Source organism: Urocampus carinirostris, chromosome 6, assembly GCF_059441175.1.
Source record: "Urocampus carinirostris isolate Australia breed hairy pipefish chromosome 6, RoL_Ucar_1.0, whole genome shotgun sequence".
Classification (NCBI taxonomy): domain Eukaryota; kingdom Metazoa; phylum Chordata; class Actinopteri; order Syngnathiformes; family Syngnathidae; genus Urocampus; species Urocampus carinirostris.
In genome coordinates this window covers 21,940,477-21,963,940 of record NC_142354.1, presented here as the reverse complement: position 1 = coordinate 21,963,940, position 23,464 = coordinate 21,940,477, and the positions used below count along the sequence as shown (strand labels likewise).

Below are 23,464 nucleotides of genomic sequence, written 5' to 3'. Positions count from 1 at the left end.
TCTAACCAGAGCAACTTGTTCCACATGTTATTTGTGTCGCACGTGACCTCTTGCAAATGCCAAATGGGCCTTTTTATGGTATTATTTCAGAAAGAGCTTTCTTCTTGTCCCCAAAAAACAAGGGCAGATTTTTACAGAGTATGACTAATAGTTGTCTTATGCAAAGGTTGTCCCACCTCAGCTATGTGTGCTTGCAGGTCATCCAATGTGATCATGGCTCTCTTGGTCTTTTCTCTGATTAGTTTTCTTCTTGTTGGGGATAAAAGTTTAGAAAAAAGGCCAGGCCTTGGTAAGTTTGCAGTGGGTTTATGCTAATCCGTTTTGATATTATTGCTCGGACAATGCTGGGAGATGTATAATTCTTGAGAAATCTTGGATCTCGTTCCTGCTTCGAACTTTTCTACAACCGTATCCCGAACCTGTCCAATGTGTTATTTGGTCTTCATATTGCTGTCTCTTCTCCAGTGTCTGCCTTCACAGACCTCTGAGTCCATCACATAGCCGGTCGTATTTAAACCGAGACTTGATGCACTCTTTCATTGTTAGTCACTCAAGTCGCAATATGACAAAAAGTTCTTGGGGGGCAATACTTTCTTCAGGTACTGTATATCAAAATGGTAGCACTTCACACCAATCAGTAAGAAAAATTATCTCACAGTCCCAAAAGGTTGGAGACCCCTGGTCTGGATCCACTTTTTGTCATTTGTTTGTTTGGATCATTTCAGACCACAGGGGGAAATTAAAACATATTCCAGTGTTTAGCATTTTAGGAGATTTGTTTGAATAATAAAAAAAGGCAACATTTGTGCTGAACTTTCACCCTTGCGCAGTCATCGAGAATAGGGAGGGATTTCATCTTTATTTCTGGTTTTACCCTACGTTGATATCAAACTAGGTATCAAGCTGAGATGTTTGCCTTTGATCACCACTTTGGCTTCGATGGTTTACTCAATGATTGCTCTGTGATCTTCTGCCCTTGGAAATCCCAAATGAAGACTTCACGCTGTGAGAAAAATGTAGTGTTTGTTTCTCTCGATGAGGCTTTTTTAAAAATTCAAATTCAGTCCTACGCCCGTCATGGAAATGCTAGTTTTCCTTTTCCTGGTTCATTTCTATGGGTAATGTGTCCTATTGTTTTTCATCTTGCTCGAGAAAATGGAAACGTATACGCTGGATGAGGATTTTGATCAATTACTTTTGATAGTTACTCCTGCTAAATTATGTGTTTATTAGATGTGTGTGCTGTGTTTGTCCTGAGCAGCTCTAAACGTTTTAATTGAATTGTATCTGTGATTTAAGTTTTGAATCTGATTGCAAGGAGCTTGGAATGTTTTGGCCAGACGTTGCCTTCCTTGTGGAGATTATCATCACGGAGGACAAAAAAATCTATAATGGTTCTTGCCTCTCCCCATCAGGTTTTTGGGTACTTGAAAAACCTTGAATACGGTAATATGATGCAGAAATTATTGAGATAGCAGGTGCTTTATCAATGTGGATACAGGGTCACTAAGATACTTTTTTTTTGTTTCAATATTTGTGCACCAAAACAAATGAGCTTGATGTTCATCATGTATATCAGAAATTGTGAGTTTGTGGAGCGATGACAAAAGGGAATTTATGAATTTTGTTTTGCATTCTTTTGGGGGGATGGGTTAAAGTATTGTCCTTAAGATGAAAGAATGATTGCATGTGTGTAGAAGATACAAAACTAAGAGTTAAATGAGAGCTATGTTGTAATAAAGAGTTTCTATGTTTTTAAAAGAACATTGAAGCTTTGTCGTGATTGCATAGCTTTGTGTTAAAATTTCCAAAAGATACATTTTCTTATTTCAGTTTTATTATTTATTTATTTTAACTCAGTTTTTATTGAGTTTTCGAAAATGTTCCATAAAAAAATAAAAATCCATTCAATTCCACCCCAAACAATCTCAAAACAGACAGGCAAAAGAGCAGTTCAACGACATACAGTGAAAAAAATCAGTATTTGAAGGCCTTGCTATTTTGCTATTTCATCGTAGGTGCATGTCCACTGTGAAAGAGATAAACTAAAAAGAAAAATCCTGAAATCACAATGCATGATTTTGTAACAATTTATATGTGCGATACAGCTGCAAAAAAGTATTTGAACACCCGAGAACATGTTTATATTTGGTACAGTAGCCTATGTCTGCTATTACAGAGGTCAAACATTACCTGTAGTCTTTCACCAGGTTTGTGCGCACTGCAGGAAAAATCATCTATTGTGAGTAGATAGTATAGAGTATACAGGATAGTACTGTAACAACAAGATTACGGTCCAAACTAGATCTTCCCACCATAGAGCAGTGGGTGTGCACTGTGGAGGAAATATTTGGAATGGAGAAGACCACATTTCAAATAAGAATGCAGAGGACCCAATCATGGGAAAAATGGATAGACTATACTATAGTCTATCCAGGGGTAGCCAACCCGGTCCTCAAGAGCCGCATGTCCTGCATGTTTTGGAGGTTTCTCTTCCCCAACCCAGGTCATGCAAATTTAAAACTTGTTAGCAAGCTGTTTGGGAGCTTGATAATGACCCAGGTGATTGGACTCACCTGTATTTGGAAATGAGAAACTCTAAAAACATGCAGGACATGGCGCTCTTGAGGACCGGGTTGGCCACCCGAGACTATAGGGAAAATAAGGACACCACTTACAAACAATGAAGACTGGACTTTGAAGAATGACTTCAACATGGAAGATATTCCCCAACACTGCAATGTTGTTTTGCTTTTATTTATTTTTATTTTTTGGTTTTGGTTCACCCACCCTTTGTTTTTAGTTTTATGTTCAAAAAAAAAAATAAAAAAAAAAAAATTAACAAATATTAAATTAAAAAAAATAATAATGTCAAATGTCAAATGTAACACCTATCAAAATATTTAACATGTACAGAACTGTCATGATTACCGAGTTGGATCACCTTCGCCCGCTCATTTGGCGCTAGCTGCTGCGGGGTATCTAATTGGTTCCTTGTCCCTTTTTAAGCCCAGTCCTTTCACTCTACGGTTGTCAGTCCGTCAGCGAACCTCTGTTGTTACAATGCAAGCATTTTTGACCCTGACCCTCTTGCCTGTCCCGTTTTTGCACCTGTTTTTGCACCCGTCTGTTCCTGATCCCTCGTTCGTCTCCGGCTACGACCTGTTTTCGATCCCGACCACGTCTGCTCTCCTGTCCCAGCTTACGACCTGTTTTTGATCCCGACCACGTTTTTGCTCTCCTGTCCCGGCTATCGACCTGTTTTTCCGTCTCTGACACCACCATCTCCCGCTACGGAAGATTCACTTCCGTATTCGCATCACGATCCGATTGCGAGAGCGATTTGCTTCCTGCGTCCAGCGAGAACCGGATCGCAGGCGGTGCCCTTTCTCTTTCTATTCAATAAACTTGTGGTTAACGCTAGGCATTTGGGTCCTGATTCCGATCGGGTCGTAACAACAACACATACAATTCGCATACAAATAAAAGCCATTTCCTTAACATGATTTTCTTTTTATTTCCCCGATGTGTGTTCCTATATTTGAGAATGCTAGAGCAATCGTCACACACCAACCATGGACTTTAGTCAAGTCGCCCCCAGATTGGCCAGGCTGCCCAGTCTCTGCAATTCCCATGGCAATTATTACCTCGTGACTTTCTCCTCTTGGCTGTGGGTGGTAGGAGGACAATTGGCTTTTGGTAGTTCTTATCTGTGAGTCTTCTTCAAATGATTACAGCTCATATTACAGACTAGACAAAAAACGTCTCCTAACTGTTTTGTAGGTTACTGTACACCATCTGGGACTGATTGCAGGACCGGCCCGAGCCTTCTTGGGGCCCTAGGCAAATTTAGATTTGGGGGCCCCTATTACTTGTAATTTGCATACCTACTATAACTCGTTTAATTTTCTACTTTTCTTTTGAAATAGATTCGTTTCATCCAAATGGTTTTGAAACGACCGCAATTAGAGCAAAATGGTATATTAGGTCCCTGTTTTAAGGACTTCATTTGTTAATCAAGCTTTGAAGTATTTTTGTAGGTTTTTTTATTTAGTTTTTTTTTTCAGTATTTCTGAAGTCAGATTTTTATTGAAGTTCTGTAGTTTTTTTTAGTGTTACTGTTGTTTTATTTTTGCACATTTTTTGTAGTATTTCTGAAGTCTTTTTATGTAGTATTTACATACTAGTATGTTTTAAGTATTTCTGTCACACTTTTGTTGTATTTCGAAAGTAGATTTTTGTTGTTGTAGATCTGTAGTACTTTTGTAGCATTTCTGTATTATTACAGTATTTTCATCATAATAGTTTTTTGTAGTATTACTGTAGTATTATTTATTTTAAGTATTTTTGTACCATCTCTGTTGTATTTTGTAGTATTGTCATGTTAGAATCCTTGTTGTATATCCGTAGTATTTCTGTAGTACTTAGTTTTATTTTTGTAGTATTTTTGTGATATTTCCATAGAATTTTTTATAGTATCACTATAGGTGTAATTTGCAGTATTTCTGTTGTAACCCTCTTGTAGTAGTATTTTTAGTATTATTTCTGTAGTAGTTTTTTTACATTATAGTGTTATGTATTGGTATTTTTTTAGTATTTCAGTAGAAGTATGATTGATGTATTTGCAATGCAGTATTTAAGTAGTATTTTGTAAAAAAAAATATTATTTTCACAGTACTATTTTTGTCATATTTCTTTGGTATTATTGTAATACTAATGTAGCTGTCTTTTTGTAGTATTTTGGAGTATATAATTCGGTAGTAGCATTTTTGTAATATAGTATTACTTTAGTAGTATTTTGTAGTATTCTATTTTTATGTTTTAAGAATGAAAGCAAAATAATATGAAGTCCCTGTTTTAAGCAATATATTTTGATATTCAGTTTTGTAGTTATTGTTTCTGTCAGTCAGTCAGTTATTGTGTAGTAATTTTGTTGTACGGTATTTTTGAGCGGACACACAAAGTAACAATGGGCCAAAAAAGTGTACCACTCTTGGGGGCCCCCTAGTGGTTGCGGGTCCCTAAGCAGCTGCTTAGCTGACTGATTGCGTAGGTATATGATACCATTGCTCCCCTTTGAGCAACCACACAATGGCAGATTCGAAATAATTTTGGATATCAAAACAATTCTTAAGCTGTTGAAAATCTGCCATAGCAGCTGTCATAGAGAATAAAGAACCAAGACGTTGCTAAATGAAATCAAACATTTTTCACCTAGCGGTAACAAGCAAAGTTTAAATGTGCGCTGCGGTGGTTGCAAAAATCAACTTGGTTTGTAGATAGTGGTTTGTACTGACTGTAAGGGGGCAAAGGCCATCGAAGCTGAAGTGATATTATGTAAGAAGGCCCTGGGGAGTGCGGAGGTGGACAGGAAGCATGAAGACAAAGAAAGATTTATTTTTTAAGATATACCATTGGAAAAATATTTTTAATTATTGTATATAACAGTGGAACCGTACAACCTTTTCTGTATAACAGACTGGTTTAATGTTTGAACAAATTCTCACAATCCGGCCCAGTAACAACGGAAGGAAGGAAAGAAGGACCGTTATTTCAAACATGAAAACAACAAGTCAAAAAACGTAGTGTTAACGTAACACGTCCGAAAAAGTACAGGAAGAAGCATTTGCTTATTTAATCCTAACCCCTTCGATTTCCTTGATAATTGTGTCTTCCATCTAGATCTTCCGTGTATTTACATATAACAAACACCTCATGAATATACATATTTACATAGGTTCTGTGGATGCATAGTCACTTTCTCATCATTACTTAGTAAAGTAGTAAAACTACTTTCACTGTCATCATTATCATCATTGCTGTCTCCATACAGTTTCAGCATACTATATAATGAGGGTATCTATTATAATAACAAAATCTCATTGGCGCTCATGGTGACAAGTGACTGTTTTGTGGTGTGTGTTGTTCTACTGAAGAGGGGCCACCCCAGGCAGCAGGATCACCCATATCTGAGTGTCCTAAAACGTGCACCTTTAAGTAGATGAGATTTTGTTTACATATGGAGATTTGAATATTTATTCTAATACGTTGAACTTTATAAAAATGATCATCATTTATTTAAACAAACATTAAAACAAATAATTGAATAAAGGAGGGAGGGAGGAACGAAGGAAGGAAGGAAGGAAGGAAGGAAGGAAGGAAGGAAGGAAGGAAGGAAGGAAGGAAGGAAGGAAGGAAGGAAGGAAGGAAGGAAGGAAAAATTCAAAAGCCTCAGCATGAGGAAAATGAAGAAACCTTGAGAAGGGACCGCACATGAGGTCCATTCCAAGATGACCAGGCTGCAATGGATGTTGTAAAAACAATTAAAACACAGATATTGTCAACATGAAATATAGGTCATTCATAAACTATAGAATAGAAGTGTGTTTTAAGCCTAGATTTATATAGTTCCACTGAGGTTGCTGGTCGAATCTCAGGGGGCAGAGCATTCCACAACACCAGGGCCCGGATGGAGAGCGCTCTCGAACCTGCAGATCTCTTCTTGGCTCTTGGGATCACTAGTAGACTAGCATTTTCATGATTTCTCGACAAGTTGGTCGTGAAGGATTTTATACGAATGAATACAAGTTACATTTATTGAGTTTAATGCAAGATATTCACTGACTGGGTTTTGGTTCAATGACAGGTCACGCTGTTCCAAATGCAGAATATTTTGACTAGGGAATTTTGATAACAGGACTCTGACAGAGGACGGCAGTCGTTGTTTTGAGAACAAGGCCCTGATGGCGTAGAAACGCTTGGTGTTGTTTTGGTTGTTCCAGACATCGCGGCGCTCTTCTCCGAGATGGTGGAGCCCAGGGGGCTTCGTTGGCGTGCCCATTGGAGGAGTCGGCATGCCATTGTGCGAGGAGAAGGAAAAGCTAAAGGACTTCAGAAGAGGGCTTCCCAGAGACTCCAACGCCACTAATTCTGCCTTTTTCGGTGGAGTACAATTTTTAATTAAATTAAAACTGCCCTGTGTGAAAATGTCGGCTTTCTTGTTCATCTTTTCCATCAAGAAACGAGCGCGCATAAATTGTGAATGTAGGTTGTGTTTGGTTAATGGAGTCAGATAACTAATTCGAACAATTTGGTCAACGATGTATTTTAATTTTAAATTCCCAACAGTGGGAAAAGAGGGGATGACAGGAGTGAGCCAGAAATCTTGTATAATCGGACAGTAAATCAAGAAGAGTTGAGTTTGAACAATTTGTATTGACACTTTTAACAGCAAATAAACAATGTGAGGTTTGAACAATTTTTCTCGACACTTTTAACAGCAATTAAACATATTCACAATTTCATTATATCATTTTCTAACCATATGAGGTTTGAATAATTTTTGGCGACAATTTAAACAGCAATTAAACACATTCACAATTTCATTATATCCAAGGTTGGGTAGGGTTACTTTAACTGGATTACTTTCAATTACTTTTGGATTACTCCAATACCAAATATGCTAATAAAAGACAAAAGAAACTAAATATGAATAAAATTACTAAATTTTGTGCAGGCTTGGGGAGTAACGGAATACATGGAACGGCAAAAATCATGTTGGCAAGCTGTTTGGATTTAGTTTCATTTTGTTTCTGTCGCATTTAATGTTAGTTTTGCCGGAGATCAAAACCAGGAGCGAAAGCTTACCACGTGTTGTGAGTCATAATTTTATTCGTATTTAGTTTATTTTGTCTTTTATTAGCATATTTGGTATTGGAGTAATCCAAACGTAATTGAAAGTAATCCAGTTAAAGTAACCCTACCCAACCTTGAATCATATTCTAACAATATGAGGTTTTATCGACACTTTTAACAGCAATTAAATAAATTCACTATTTCATTATATCATATTCTAACAATACGAGGTTTGAACATTTTTTATCGACACTTTTAACAGCAGTTAACCAATGTGTAAATGGCAATAGGTTGAGCAATGGGTGAGGGTGTTTAAATATTTGTTTTGTTGAAACAAACAGGATACACGAAACATTAAAGACAGGCAACTTCTTAAAAGCTATCTTTTAAGCTTAAGGGCGTCAGTTTTGGAGTATTAAGCTCAAGTTTAAACAAATGTTCGTCGAATATTTCTTGTGAGTCTTTGTAAATCATTTGAAGGTGCCATTAATGGGAACGGAGGAAAACGCGTCAAAATAGTGCTGAACTTGAGGGCTAGTTAGCTAAAAAAAAATTGATTCGGGCGTTTTTGGTGCTCAATACTAAATTCAAGTGCGTTTGAGTTTTTTTTAAATTGTCAATTTAAAATATATCATTTTATCTTATTTCCACAAACGACACTAACTTCCTGTTTCAATGAAGGTCTTCCCGAGTTTCGATTCATCCGCAAGCATGTCGTCTGGTGGTAAGTCGCTCATTTCTCTGTTTTGTTGCGATCACGATAGTTTCCAAGTGTTTTGCGAAGTGACCTTTTGGGGTCTGTGAATTTATTTTAGTCGTACTTTTTTCTTTTGAATTCTGTTTTTTTGTGTGTTTGCGTCTTCAAGTGCTACGTCACGTGACTCCGAGTACCCTACACGAATCATATTTATAATAACAATGCAGTTTGCCACTGTGCTTAGTCATTTTTTCGTTATTACCGTTTTTCAGGCAGCGTAACGATATATTAGCAACCTATATTCACACGTTTAGCTCATTGTTATTGAATCTTATAAGGCTTCTTTGCCATATGCCTTACTGCAGTGCCAACTGCGAGAAAACAATAAAGGACATTGTGCAATAGAAACTCGTTAGAAAGAAACAAAAATGTTGATTTGAACAATAAGCTTACATACATGAAATACCATAACAACTTGCATTTTTAAAGTTCTCGACAGTTGAGAAATTTGCATTACTTTACATAAAATGGGCCTTACCCTAAGGGAACTGCCATCACTGTCTATGATCTTGCTGCTACGGGTACACCAAAATATTTCGAAAGACTGGGAAAATACATTGACAAGAGTAATGGTTCGTTTCTTTCATTTTGAGTTTCCGTATGTGGTATTTTTTACTGTGCTTTTCAGCACTTGTTTTGGTTGCACTACAGAATACAGTGACATGTAGTGGTCAAATAACACACACGGTCCCTTTAATGACAACAACAGACCTATGAAAACGACCTATACTAGTTGATTGAGTGGTTTGTAGATTGGTTAGCAGTCCAGATGTTTTTAAGATCCTACTGTGGTCAGTTAACTCTTCAAAAAATATTCTTCTAAAAGAACAAAGAACACTGACTCCCCAAAATGTTTTGGGATGTTAATCATTGTGAATAATACAACCTTGTCTGCTTTTAAATCATACTGGAAGGGGTTACTCCAATAGTAAGGTTGTCTTTTCTTAGATGAGTAAATCTAGAGGAGGGGAAAAAATCCCGATATTTTATGGAAATGTAATAAACTTAAAGATGAAGAAACAAAAGCTTTATTACTTGCCATTGCAAACAACACACTATTATCTTTGATGTCTTTCTTTACCGGGATATAGCTTTCATGTAGGTCATAACATTATCATAGTTCATGAATGGAAGTATAATTTTTTATTTTTTTATTTTTATGGTTGAAATTTGAGTGCACTTGTCTTCAATTTGTCTTTTTTGATTTTTGTGAACTATTTGGATGTTAGAGGGCTTAAATATTCCTATGCACAGTGGGAAAAACATATTTATTTCATGTAGCCCAATGTAATACTCAAACACAGACCCGCAGAACTGATATACTTACATTTCTGTAATATTGTATAAATGCGCAAACTATGTAAAAAAATAAGTACAAATATATCTGGTTTCGTTGTATAACACTAAAATGATGTGACAAATACATGGTAAGCTATTATTCTATCAGGCAACTCTAATAAGCTTCCACCACAACAAGACAAAACCATTTGTGTAGTCAGTGATATATACTGTATGTACACATTTTACTTCTAGCTGCACCTATCATTGTCGTCACTAGATGGGGATGTCGGCTCTTCATGCTCCAGTCTTATTGCTAGAAGCAGTATTCAAAAAGCATGTTCAACTGTTAACTTTATTGCCAATAGATAACTGCATAGCTAGTGGTCTGAGAAGAGATTTTTTATGATGCCTTACTTCTTTCCTCCATATAAAGATATGGTGACTTTCAGAAAGCTGCTGTGTTTTGATAGTTGTTGACCTTTCCAGCAGATTTTTCCCCCTCTCCGTGGTCCGGCTTAGTATCTCTGCTATTTTTAGACTATTGCAAAAAAAAAGGAAACTTTTGTCCTTCGCTCACCTTCCTCCTCAGCCCCTCTCTTAGAAAACAGGGTGTCTTGCGACCAGCATTCTAGCTACTATTGTGTCTCACTGATATTGTATTCTCTTATATGAGCAGACTGAAGCTTTTTTGTGGTTGCTAGGGCAACTAAGGATGATGTCCCTCGGTAGGAGCCGGACGACTCTTGCTTTTAGCGTTGCTTATGACCTGCGGCTTGGTGGAAGGAGGAGGAGGTGCCATTACTGCAGAGGAGCTCCCCCCCACCTGCTGTGGTCCCTGCCGCCCGGCTGCCCAAATGTGAGATGGAGCTCGTGTTTGAGTCTCATATCCGCTCCTCCTCCTTCTCCCATCCCCTACTGGTCACTGCATAGCCCAAACAAGCTTCTCTTTACCAGTTACATTAGCCCAGGCAGCAAGATGTCAGCATTGTTTTCCACCGGCGATAGCTCAGGGAAGCCCAAGTCCCCATTTCGCAAGAGGGGGAGCCTGCAGAGCACCACCAGCCCTGGTGAGTGAGACAGGGTTCTTTAAAAGCAGTGAGGAAAGATAAACATTTGACATTGTGTATTAGAGGGTAATGAGGGGCATAAGTTCTTGCAGAGATAGGAAGTTGTCTGAGTTGGTATTCTAATTCTTCTCTTTTAGATTTTTTTTTGCTGCCTGGTGGCTCGTGTTGATAAATATAAATTGATGCATTTGTCCTATGCATTCAGTTTGTGTAACTCATAGTTCAATTCTATCAGCCGTCATATCGGGATCAAATGCATTTCCTTTTGTAGTAGTTAGAGTTTTATCATATAGGCATGGCTGAGTTTGAACCTTATCTTTGTTTGCACTTTGGTTTTGCACAGATGTTGAACCTTTCTATCTTGTTAGTTTGTCACACTCATTATGTCACCAGAGAGAAATGAGGACATTTTCTGTGAATTCAACGAGAAATAATCAGGTATGTCAGGAATTGTTTTATACGGATGATCACATTTCATGATCTCGCTCAGTTTCTTGAGCTAAATATCAATGCAACTTTTAATTTTTTGAACGAAATTGTTGCAAAAATACATTTTTTTAATTTTTTTTTATTTCTGTATACTATATATGTATTTTTTATGTAAAATTAACTTACATTTACCTATTTTAATTTTAATTTAAAAATAATGTTCTCATTTTAAACATTAGTTTTATCTATCTAGAAATAGAAGTTTGAGATCGATTTTTTTTTTCTTGTCTTTCTGAAATAAAATAATTTCAAACATAGTAAAGTAAGTAAAATAATACACACGATGACAAGGTAATCAATGTACTATAAAAAATGGAAAGAAAACAAAATGCAAACTTTATTGGGTAATTTACTTTGGCTTATTTTTATTTTTCCAATTCTCTTTGATAAATTATTTAGAAATAGAATAACAACAACAAAAACACAATTTATTTTGTATTTCTTCTATCATACCCAAGTAAAAAAAATACAGTAAAAATGGGACTCGTTATGAGAAAATGTACCTGCCAACAGACCTATAATATGGTAGCAACACATCCATAGTGTACTATGCACTCAGCATGATTAGGCTCCTGTACTTTATTAGTTTTATAGTTCAGTAGTATTATTGCAGTAAATTACAGGTATATCTTCAAGTTAGAACTTAAAGAAAAGCCTCAGGAAAGACTGTCTACCTGGGTAACTGAATTGTGATTTTTAAAAATGTTGTTTGAATTTTTAATGGAAATCAAGCCAGTTGTACAATATGTCAAATGTATATCTTAAGCATTAAATATTTGAAGTTTGCTTTTAAATGTTGTCCTTATAAATCAAGTAAGGTTTAGACAGGCTGCAAGGGGGTGTAGGTAAACCAGGAACAAGAGTAGAAATGTATCTTTGAAGCAATTATGCGTTAATATTGATTGCATTATGCAACCAGAGTACTGCACTGGTGTGCTATTAAGTGCAAATGTTGTATATTTAAAGGTGTGCCGCATTAGGTACTGTACCATGTTTTCAGAGGAAATACGTATTTGCTGCAGTAATAAATAACTTAGAAGTCTCTGCAGCCATTTTCATGCTCTCAATTAGACGCTCGGCTGAACCGTCGTAGAAACCACATGCGGAGCATCTAAAAGTACTTGTAAGTGTTATAGTACGCTAATAGCAAACTGTCAATCACGGGGACATTTGCAGTATTTTCTCTTGAGCATATTTGAGCTATTATTAGTATAAAAATAAACACAACTGTACCCTAGGAGAAATTTAGACTCCCATCTTGGATGCCCCAGTGCATTTGAAATTATTCTCATACAAGTGTTGATTCTCTCTGCCCTTTTTTTCTTTAATGAAAACATGCGTTGGCCTGTCAGTTTTACATCAGCAAGGGTCTCCATCCCATAGGACCCTTTTGGCATGAAATGAAGCTGAATATTTGATGTTGTACTGTAGCTTTGTAGGCTGGTGATAGATGGAAGCCATTAAAATGTCTGCAAGGACTAAATCTATCACATGAATTATTGCTTTATGTCGCAGTGTAAAGTTTCTGTTATCTTTTCCTTTTCAAACACAAATCTTTTTACACTAACATGCCACAAAATTGCCAGGGTTGTGGAGTCATAGAATACAGTTAACAGCGTTACATTATCAGGATACAAAAATGTAATTGTATTCCGTTAAAGTTACAGAAAAAAGACGTAATTAAATTGAACGTGCATTTAGTTAAAATGAGGATGACATTGCAGGATTACAATTTTTAAAGCCACATACATAATGCACCAATAGTCATGATTTCAATCATTGACACAAGAGAGACAGCGAAAGATAAGGCTTACACAAGGCGTATCTGTTGTGTAGATTGTACAGACAGCAACCTTATCCAACACTGCATGGTTTTCAGAGTGTGTTGCAGGTAAAGCACTTCTCTTTTTGTCAGTATTTTTTATGTACTTTAATGTAGTACTAATTTTGTTGAATTGGCGCAAGCCTGCAGTTTCGTGAAGGGAAGTTGCTCAAAAGCTATGCGTTCAGGGACATTCATTAAATTTGTATGGTTATCCCTTTAATGTAAATTAAAACAGCATATCTTCTCTGCCATATGAAAGATAATGTTTTATTTTTGCTTAATAAACTATACTATGTGGTAAGGATTTTCGCACTATTTTTGTAGGACTACAAGCAACTACTTAACCTTGGTTTCTTCCAATTCTTTTTCAAGGTTACATTGTTCATTTAGTCTTTTATTAACATAGTTTGGATTGGAGTAATCGAAAGTGCACTTCGATTATTCGAATTACGTTAGTTATTACATTTTGTTAACTTGTATTTGTATCGGATTACATTCTTGTAGTAACCCTCTCAACCCTGGTAATTACCTACACCCAGGGGCGGTAACCGCGGCTCAGGAATCGCATGCGGCTCTATAGCGCTGCGGAGTGGCTCCCTGGCACTTTTCCCAAAATACTTGCAAATTGAAAAAAATGGAGGAGGGAAATATATTTTCCTTCTAATATGGTTTATGTAGGAGGACAAACATGAAACAAAGTAACATTTTATAATGCTGTAAAAACATTTAGAATAGATATTACATTTCAACACTGTTTGATAAAACGTAATCATGAGACGAGAGGGAAATCCGCTCCTTTGCTTGTTTTCCTCTCTCCGGTCATTCCTGTTAGAGCCGAATAGAGCGCAAGCTCTGCCCCTTTTAAACCGAATTTCAACACAGAAGTCCTATTGAATTGGTAGGAGCACAATGCTGTCGTAAGTACTTTTTTTTAGTAACAGAACAGCTGTTTTTATTATGTGATTTCTGATTTTTGTCACTACAGACGCTGCCTTACTTACGAACGAATTTGTTCATAAGTTGCTTCAGTGCTATATTTTGTATGGAATGTATGTTTAAGGTTTATATAAGTATGTTTAAGGCTTGTATAAGTATGTAACTTGTATTGTTTTGCAGTAAAAGATAAACATTTCATAGAATAATATGCTCTATAGAGATAAATAAAGTTAAGTTTAACTTACTTTTGGAAGATGAGCCTTCCACCTCCGTGGTAGAAAGTGGGCAAAAAAAAGTGATCCAACCATTTTCTCAACCGCATCAAGCTTTCTCTTTTTACTTTCATCTAAAAAGAAATGGCTCACCTCTTTTTAAACTTTTTACCAACCATAATGAATGGATGCACAAAATATTAAACAATAGATATGTCAAAGCGCGCTAGAGATACAGTACGTGTATGGTATGTTTACACACAAACTAGGGCTGTGACAGGAAAAGCTCTCAAAGCGCCACGTGCCGGTAGTGGCGGAAAGATGCACTACATTAACGTCCTGTACTCAAAAAAAAATAAATAATAATAATAATAATTTCCTTTGTATTGTCATTCTTTGTAAGAACGAAATGTCGATACACCTGACCCGTTGTAGCGAGCCGATGCAGCCGCAGCCAACAGAGGGCGCCGCCATTTTACCAATGTTATAAGTCTTAGGTATGACTCGGCCGAGGCGCGAACCAGCGACCTCCCAGTCTCAAAGCGGGCGCCCTACCATCTAGGCAAAAGGTGCACTTTATGAAATCTAACTTACAGTAATGGTCGTAAGTAGGGGAGCGTCTGTATATGTTGTGAATGACACTTGGGGATATTAGTTTTGTTGCTCAGGCCCAAGGATGGCTGCTTTAAGTATCCAAAGAGAGAGGGATAAGGATGCTGCTGTGTTTTATCCATGCACTGCCTTGTTTGACATTTGCATAGAAATCAAACATAAACTGCATTGTCGCAATTGTATTTACTTTACCTTATTATATCTTACTTTACCTGCGGTTTTATTTTTTATAAATGCATGCTACGTTTTATTGCACTCTTTTTGTTGCCCAATTAAGGGGCAGGTTATGCACGTTCCATATTGTTGTTTTTTTGAATCCTCAAAATTAAATCGACATCAATAATTGGATTCTTTCATTGCATTTCTTTAATTCGATCAAATAAATGAAACAGGCCATGATTCATTAATAGAGTGGCAGAAATAGGTGGCGCCGACAAAGTATTAACTCAATGGGGCTGAATAATTTTGCACACCCACTTTTTTGTTTTTTATTTGTTAAAAAAGTTTAAAATATCCAATAAAGTGTGTTCCACTTCATGATTGTGTCCCACTTATTGTTGATGATTCACAATAAATTACAGTTTTATATCTTGATGCTTGAAGTCTGAAATGTGGCAAAAGGTCACAAAGTTTAAGGGGGCCAAATAGTTTTGCAAGCCACTGTATTGTAATAATGTTTAACTTGAGGAGGTATCTTACAGTAGCGTGGTCGGGCGGTGCATCATTCGCCACAGGATGTGCTGCATTAAACCTAGTCATTTTGGAATTTGGCTATTATAGCTTATATACAATGGATACATATAGCACGTGTTGCATTCACTATAAGGCTTATACAAAGCTTTTAATTCTTTGAGGCTTCAGACAAATTTGTTTTTTGCTGTTGTTATTTTTGTTCCAATATGGCTCTTTCAACATTCTGGGTTGCCTACCCCTGGCCTGCACATTTAAGTAAAAACTAAAAACAAGAAGCTATGTTTGGAAAACAGATGATTTTACTAAGGTAAATATAATTGCTTAAGGCACAATATGTAACACGTCTGTCCTTGCTTGATTGAAAAATCATAAAGAGTACTGTATAAGCCATGTTGTATCTGTCCAATCCTTTAGACCAGGGGTCAGAACCTTTTTGACTAAAGAGCTGTAAAAGCATAATATTTGTATTTTATTTTGGCAAAGAGTCACACCATATATTTTGAGACAAATTTCAACAAAATCTCTAAACCTGCTCTCCAGACAACAATCTTATTCTTCGGCACATTTATTTCACTTTGTGACATTTAATTATTTAATAAAATGTATGAAATAAGAATTATGCCAGTGCCTGTGTACCAAATGTCAACAAATATACCACTTTAAACTTGTCACCCTCCCGCAATTACTTTAGATAATTTAGGCTCATTTTGACCGTCATTTCTTTCATAAATTATGTTTTCAAGAAAAGGTGCAAGCAGTTAATTTGTGAAAACATCACAAAATTCTGCAAACAAAGATCCCTTAGTATTTACTTTCAACGCAGACGGCAAAGCGCAAGAATCAGGCAAGAGAGGCTTCTTGCATAGCTCCACCAGACCCTATGACTCACCCAATCAAATTGCTCTGGGTACTCTTCTGGTGTTTTGGCGTACAGTATTTACAGTTTGTTATGAGGATTTTCATCATAAGGTGTATCAACAGTGAACACAATCTATTTCACAAACTTCCATATAAAGGATTCCTTGGCGATGTACAGTCAAAACAAGTTTTTTTTGGTGTGACACTGTGACAGTGAATTACAGTGCATCCGGAAAGTATTCACAGCGCTTCACTTTTTCCACATTTTGTTATGTTACAGCTTCATTCCAAATTGTATTAATTTAATCTCTTATCTCAAAATTCTACACAAAATACTCCATTATGACAATGTGAAAAAGGTTTTTTTTTTAACTTTTTTCGAATTTATTTAAAATAGAAAACTAAGAAATCACATTTACATAAGTATTCACAGCCTTTGCTTAATACTTTGTTGATCCACCTTCGGCAGCAAATACAGCCTTAAGTCTTTTTGAATATGATCCCACAAGTTTAGCACACCTATCTTTAGGCAGTTTTGCCCATTCTTCTTTTCAATAAGTCTCAAGCTCAATCAGGTTGGATGGGAGACGTTTGTGCACAGCCATTTTCAGATCTCTCCAGAGATGTTCGATCGGATTCAAGTCTGGACTCTGGCTGGGCCACTCCAGGACATTCACGGAGTGGTTCTGAAGCCAATCTTTTGAGAGCTTGGCTGTGTGCTTTGGGTCGTTGTCCTGCTGAAAAATGAACCTTCGCCCCAGCCTGAGGTCAAGAGCGCTCTGGAGCAGGTTTTCATCCAGGATATCTCTATATATTGCTGCATTCATTTTTCCTTTTATCCTGACTAGTCTGCCAGTTCCTGCTGCTGAAAAACATCCCCACAGCATGATGCTGCCACCACCATGCTTCACTGTAGGGATGGTATCGGCCTGGTGATGAGCGTTGCCTGGTTTCCTCCAAACATGGCGCCTGGCATTCACACCGAAGAGTTCAATCTTTGTCTCATCAGATCAGAGAATTTTTTTTTTCTCATGGTCTGAGAGTCATTCAGGTGCTTTTTGGAAAATTCCAGACGGGCTTCCACGTTCCTTTTACTAAGGAGTGGCTTTTGTCTGGCCACTCTACCATACAGGCCTATTTGACGGATTGCTGCAGAGATGGTTGTCCTTCTGGAAGGCTCTCCTCTCTCCACAGAGGAACGCTGGAGCTCTGACAGAGTGACCATCGGGTTCTTGGTCACCTTCCTGACTAAGGCACTTCTTCCCCGATCGCTCAGTTTAGAAGGCCGGCCAGCTCTAGGAAGAGTCCTGGTGGTTCCAAATGTCTTCCATTTACGAATAATGTAGGCCACTGTGCTCATTGGGACCTTCAAAGCAGCAGAATTTTTTCTGTATCCTTCCCCAGATTTGTGCCTCAAGACAATCCTGTCTCACAGGTCTACAGACAGTTCTTTTGACTTTATGCTTGGTGTTTGTGCTCTGACATGCACACTCAACTGTGGGACCTTATATAGATAGGTGTGTGCCTTTCCAAATCATGTCCAATCAACTGAATTTACTGCAGGTGGACTCCAATTAAGCCGTAGAAAGATCTCAAGGATGATCAGTGGAAAAAAGATGCACCTGAGCTCAATTTTGAGCTTCATGGCAAAGGCTGTGAATACTTATGTAAATGTCATTTCTTAGTTTTCTATTTTTAATAAATTCAAAAAAAGTTAAAAAAAAAACCAAAACTTTTCACATTGTCATAATGGAGTATTTTGTGTAGAATTTTGAGATAAGAGATTAAATTAATACAATTTGGAATGAGGCCGTAACATAACAAAATGTGGAAAAAGTGAAGCGCTGTGAATACTTTCCGGATGCACTGTACGTTCAAATGTGCCCCATATATATATATATATATATATATATATATATATATATATATATATATATATAAATACATATATAAAATAAATTTTAGCGCCTCGTACTACAGCGTTGGTTTGGCTTCGCAACTTCTCTCACTCATTTGGAACGGCATGGATAAAATGTGCATGAAATTAATTTTGTCCCTGAGCCATACATACTCATGAAAAGAGCCATCTATGGCTTGCGAGCCGTTAGTTCCCGACTCCTGCTGTAGTTGGTGATAATGTGCTCTAAATGGGTGCCCGCTAGTGTGTGATACAGCCATCTTTATTTAACTCTTGAACAGCAGTACAGGCCGCAGAATTTTAATCCAAATCTGGTTTGCCCAGATCTCGACTTAATTGGTTCAACCTATGTTGTTAAAAAACCTGTGTATCAGGATTAAAACATTCTGTTGGTGTCATGATTTGTCTTGTCGTTCTTACTGGTAGAACATTTGGCTCAAACTCCATACTTAATTTTTTTTTTTTGTTCTGAAACAAGTTTGACCTTTTTATTCTAAAATAAATCAAATAAAAATACTAAAATCAAATGTTAACCCGTTTTTCAGTATTCGTCTTGTATTGACGTTTTTAGCTCCTTTTAATATTATTAAGCGTAAACTATATTAGAAAAAATGTTATCTGCTCTTTTAAACAATATTTTATTTTATTAGAAATAATTCCAGAAGGAAGGAGTAAATTTAGGCAGGATAACAATGCTCATTTTAAGCCTGTAACTCATCCGTGTCTTTTGCTGTTCTCCTAAACTCTGTCCTACTGTTGTGCAGATTTTATGTTTTTGTTTGTTTGGACAAAAAAGTACGACACACTTTGCATGCAACAGAAATTTGCATGACTATAATTAAGATCATTTTATTACTTAGTTTTTTTTTGTAGTTTAAGCTTACCTGATTCTTTTACATTTCACTGTTTTGTCGTTATTTGAATTTTATAGTTACGTGAATGCTTTACTCTCTGAGTTGTGTTTTGGTGATGAAATAACAAAGAATACTATTTGGGGGGTTAGGAAATATAACATTTCTCGCCGTCTTTTTAGTTTACTTGTGTTTGTATGGAAAATTCAACGCACTTCTGCTGCTATGTATAACAGAAGAGGTGTGTCAGTGTTGCAAAAGGGATTATGGGAGGACTTCAGAAGCTATCACCCAACAGGTGGGATAGATAATGCAAGGCTGAGTGGCTTATCACCTGGAAGGCCCAAACATTCACAAGTTAAGTTTTTTTCAAGAAAGTTTCTACACCTGTGAGTATTATCTGTGAGAATTATTTTTAATCGACTTAAATTATCTCAACCAGCATGATAATCGATTTGAATACATGACCTCTGCCGTATCCGGGAAAACACCACAGGCCCCAACATAGCACCAACTGCTTCATGTCAACAGGGATCATTTACAGTATCAGTATGATGAATCGCATTGCAATATTTAAGTCTAGTTGAGATCAATGCTTTGCTTGATCTCAGCTCAGTCGCTTTCTTGTGAAGTTGCAGAGATCTGTTTTCATCTTACTCTGTTTCGTTTTATCCCTTGCAATGTCATGCCAAACATTTTTTAATCCCGTTACCTCAGCAGGTCAAAGAAACTAGCTCACTGTCACCATGTTTATTGCAAACACATTGGGCACTTCACCACACAACTGCCATGCTAGTATAGGATACAATGTACAGAGGGTTTTTCATTTGTAATGCATTTAATGTGGCAAATTATTGTGTATTTATATCAAAGGTAGCTATGGTAAATTATTGTCAACCCTGGTAAATAAAATACAGTAATCGTTATAGACTGAAAGCTTATCTGTCAGTAAAATAAACCTTTGAAAATGTACATACAAAAAAGCAAAGGAAATACTAGGCATTATTAGGCTTTTTGAATTTGTAATTTTTTTCATTTTACTTTTGACGAATTTCTCAAGTGAAATGAGACAAATAACAATTACTGTAAATTCCAGACTGCAAGCTGCTACTTTGTTGCTGATTTTTTTGAAACACTTTGGCTTTAAATAGGGTTCGGCCTATTCTGTTCCTTCTTTGGCAGGACCGAAGAAAAAACACATACGCTCTAAATACAAAACACTGCAGTGACGTCTGGAAACATTTATGATGCCCTTTGAGAGAAACTAGTCCTTGTTTTTCTAACAGTATTGATATAATTCATAACGAGAGCAAAAAGGGAGTTTGTCAGTGCTTTTTCTATATGTACAACGTATATTTAATATTTTTCACCCAAAAAATCAGGTCCTCAATTTTCCACATCTAAACTGGACAGCAGTGAAAGTTATCTATCAAGAACGCTTTTTTTCCATATCATCAGCGTCATTGTGAAGTTGCTGAAATCTTGTTTAATCATCGATGAACAATGACAAGCGAATGCAGTTTGGTTCATTATAGCGGAAACCACCAAAAAGACACGTCCGGGTTACAATCTGGCACTGTTCTCCACAGTATGGTTTCCCCAGCGCTGTTGTCTAGAAAGATAGGGTTCGTAGTAGTAAATGTGAGCTCTTCTTCTATTAGCCATCTTGAATGGTTAAATGGCTCAAAACACAGTGTGGCTTGTACAAATTACAACATTGAAAGAAATTGAGTTTCATTATTAAACTTGAGCATTTTGCTTTTGTGTTTGCTCTTTAGTCCAACATTTTTGGTAAATTGAACAAAATATGGCAAGTCGTCTGAACATAAGTCTTATCGGCCTGTGAAGCAACATTCTTTTTTTTATTGTTTTCACCTTGGACTTGTCGCTGTAATGAATGTGTAGTATAACTTTATGATACACCATGATAGCAATATTTGCATATGGTGCAAGAGGTACTGACGCAAAGCCAGATTTGTTCGCAGTTGTTTCTGTTGAAAAAATAGGGTCCTCAGTGTGTGTATTCTACTTGAGTCTTTTTAGTCGTGAGCTGCAAAGAAAACCTGTGGTATTGGGGGCCCATCTTTGGCATCCAAAGAGTTTGCCACATAGTGCGCACAAGTGAGAACTCATCGTGTGTTGTTTTGTGGCAAGTGCATGTGGGAAATTCGTGCAAGGTTACACATAAGCTCCTTGCTGCTGTGTCTGTTTCTGTTCCTTGTGCTGGAAAACAAAGAGCCCAGCATCTCCCATGTGCTGCAAATTAGGGCTCTGGAAAAAAAAGAATCTTTTTCCCAACATTAACTGAGTCAAGACACATTCTATATTTGACATTCCAAAATGCTCATTCTCTCATATAATTAAGTCTCACTCCTTAGAGAGGCTTCACAAGCCAGCATTGGAGATTTTTACGTAAAGTTGCAAATGTTGTGAAGCCTCTCTAAGGAGTGAGACTTAAATATACATTTAAAAAGAATCTTGTGTATTAAAATGATTAAATGATTGGGGCGGCAGTAGCTCAGGAGGTAGAGCGATCGTTTTAGGATTAAGGGATCCCAGTTCGAATCCCGGCTTGTCCGTGTTACATGCCGAAGTGTCCTTGGGTAAGACACTGAACCCCCAATACCCCCAATAAGCAGGTTACCAGCCTTACATGGCTGCACAGATCATGGCCGCTATTGGGAAATGTGAAGCACAATGTAAAGCGCTTTGGGAAGTCATTGACTTGAAAAGCGCTATATAAATGCAGATCATTTCATCATTTCATTTCAAGTACAATTGACCAACACAGATTTTGGTCAAATTAATTTATAAATTGACCTGTTTAATCAAAACAAAAGCAAATGGACAGTAATGCTTTTTTTGTGACTGCACATTTTTTCTTTGGAAATTGAATGATAAACTTTGCCAAGGTAGAGACTGCCTTCACTTTGTTGCTTGCTCGGCAACACGCTGCTTAGCTCTAACCAAGCTACCAAGTCAGCTCAACTTTGTTTTTGGAGAGAGAGAAAATACATAGTAATACAAATAACAATTATGATATTAGTACCTGTGCCTTACCATGTCACTAAAAACAAAATCACCCTAGTCATTTTGACTTAGAATAGAATAGAATATACCTTTATAATCATTGTTACAAAGCTGACATCGCATGCTTTGCCAAACTTGACTTTCTTGCATAACAAGGTTACTTTGCCACATATGTTGATTGTTGCCTGTGCTGTCTTTAGTGTAAATCGATTATTGGAATGCTACCTATGGATTCTTGCCTGCATTTTGGGGGTAGCAAAACAATAATTAAATGGCACCAGTCCCCCATACTGGCTTCAAAAGACACTTGTTTCAATAGGCATCTTCCTTACATCAATTGTAGACAATTGAGTCCTGGTCAGCACTCAGTGATGACAAACTGTGGCTAGATTTTATTTTCTAGACCTGAATTCCAGACCCCTTTCATCAATATAAAAAAACCCAAAAAACTATGCACTTACATCGTCTTATATTATAAATTAAGCTTTGGGACAAAATCTAGCAATTAGAAAACAGTAACACTTACTGGTCAACAGACTCATTTGAAAAACTTCTAAACCATGGGTCTACAGTTGGGTGGTCGTGGTCACCAGGTAACCGCCAAAGAGCACCTGGTTCTGAAAAAATAGCTCACAAGTGATGGGTTGTACTGATTTTCTGTGAAATTTGATTTCCAGCTAGCATGAGAAATCAATGATATGATCAGTGTCTTTAAAATAACGTTTATTGGTTGACCGTGATTATTTTACCCTACCTCTAATAATTACTAACTGGTCGTAAAATAGCATTGTAACGGCATAGTAATAACATGTGTAGCAATTTAGGAAATGCATTTCCAACTATTGAAAAAAAATAAGGTATCTGTTTGTATTTTTACAAAATCCATGTTTTTATTGTTATTTTGTTTAAAAAGTCACACAGCATTCCATCGGGTTATATTTTAAGTGATACAAAATTTAAAAAAGTAATATTTCTTGTTTTATAATTGTAAAAATAAATATGCATCTTTGAATATTTAAAACACATTTTGTGTGGTTGCTCAAAAATGGCTAGTTGTGCTCAAAGGTCCCCTCTTTGGACACAGTTCATGATGATGTTTCTGTCAGGTGGAAAAAAATAGCTTAGATTCATGGGTTTGTTGATTGCCTCCTTAATGATATTTAAAATCAAATTAATTTGATCTGTAATAAGTGTTTTTACATCACATCGAAGAAAAAGAATCTGGTACAACAAAAGTGCAGGTAAGTTGAAGATACTTTAATTATTTTTTTGCAAACATTTCACACCACTTATGTATTGA

General features: G+C 36.7%; 1 protein-coding gene across 3 annotated transcripts in view; it reads left to right on the top strand.

Annotated features, from left to right (window-relative positions):
- Positions 1-8,031: 8,031 nt before the first annotated feature.
- LOC148364169 (AMP deaminase 2-like) overlaps positions 8,032-23,464 on the top strand; it is a 36,825-nt gene continuing 21,392 nt past the window's right edge. The window contains exons 1-2 of one of the 3 annotated variants that reach the window (XM_088338295.1): positions 8,032-8,226; positions 8,317-8,359. In XM_088338295.1, coding sequence (XP_088194421.1) covers positions 8,347-8,359 — 13 coding nt within the window. In that variant the 5' untranslated portion in view covers positions 8,032-8,226; positions 8,317-8,346. Of the gene's footprint in view, positions 8,360-10,649; positions 10,741-23,464 lie in introns of those variants that run through there. The other 2 variants (XM_088338294.1, XM_088338297.1) reach the window with 2 other exon arrangements.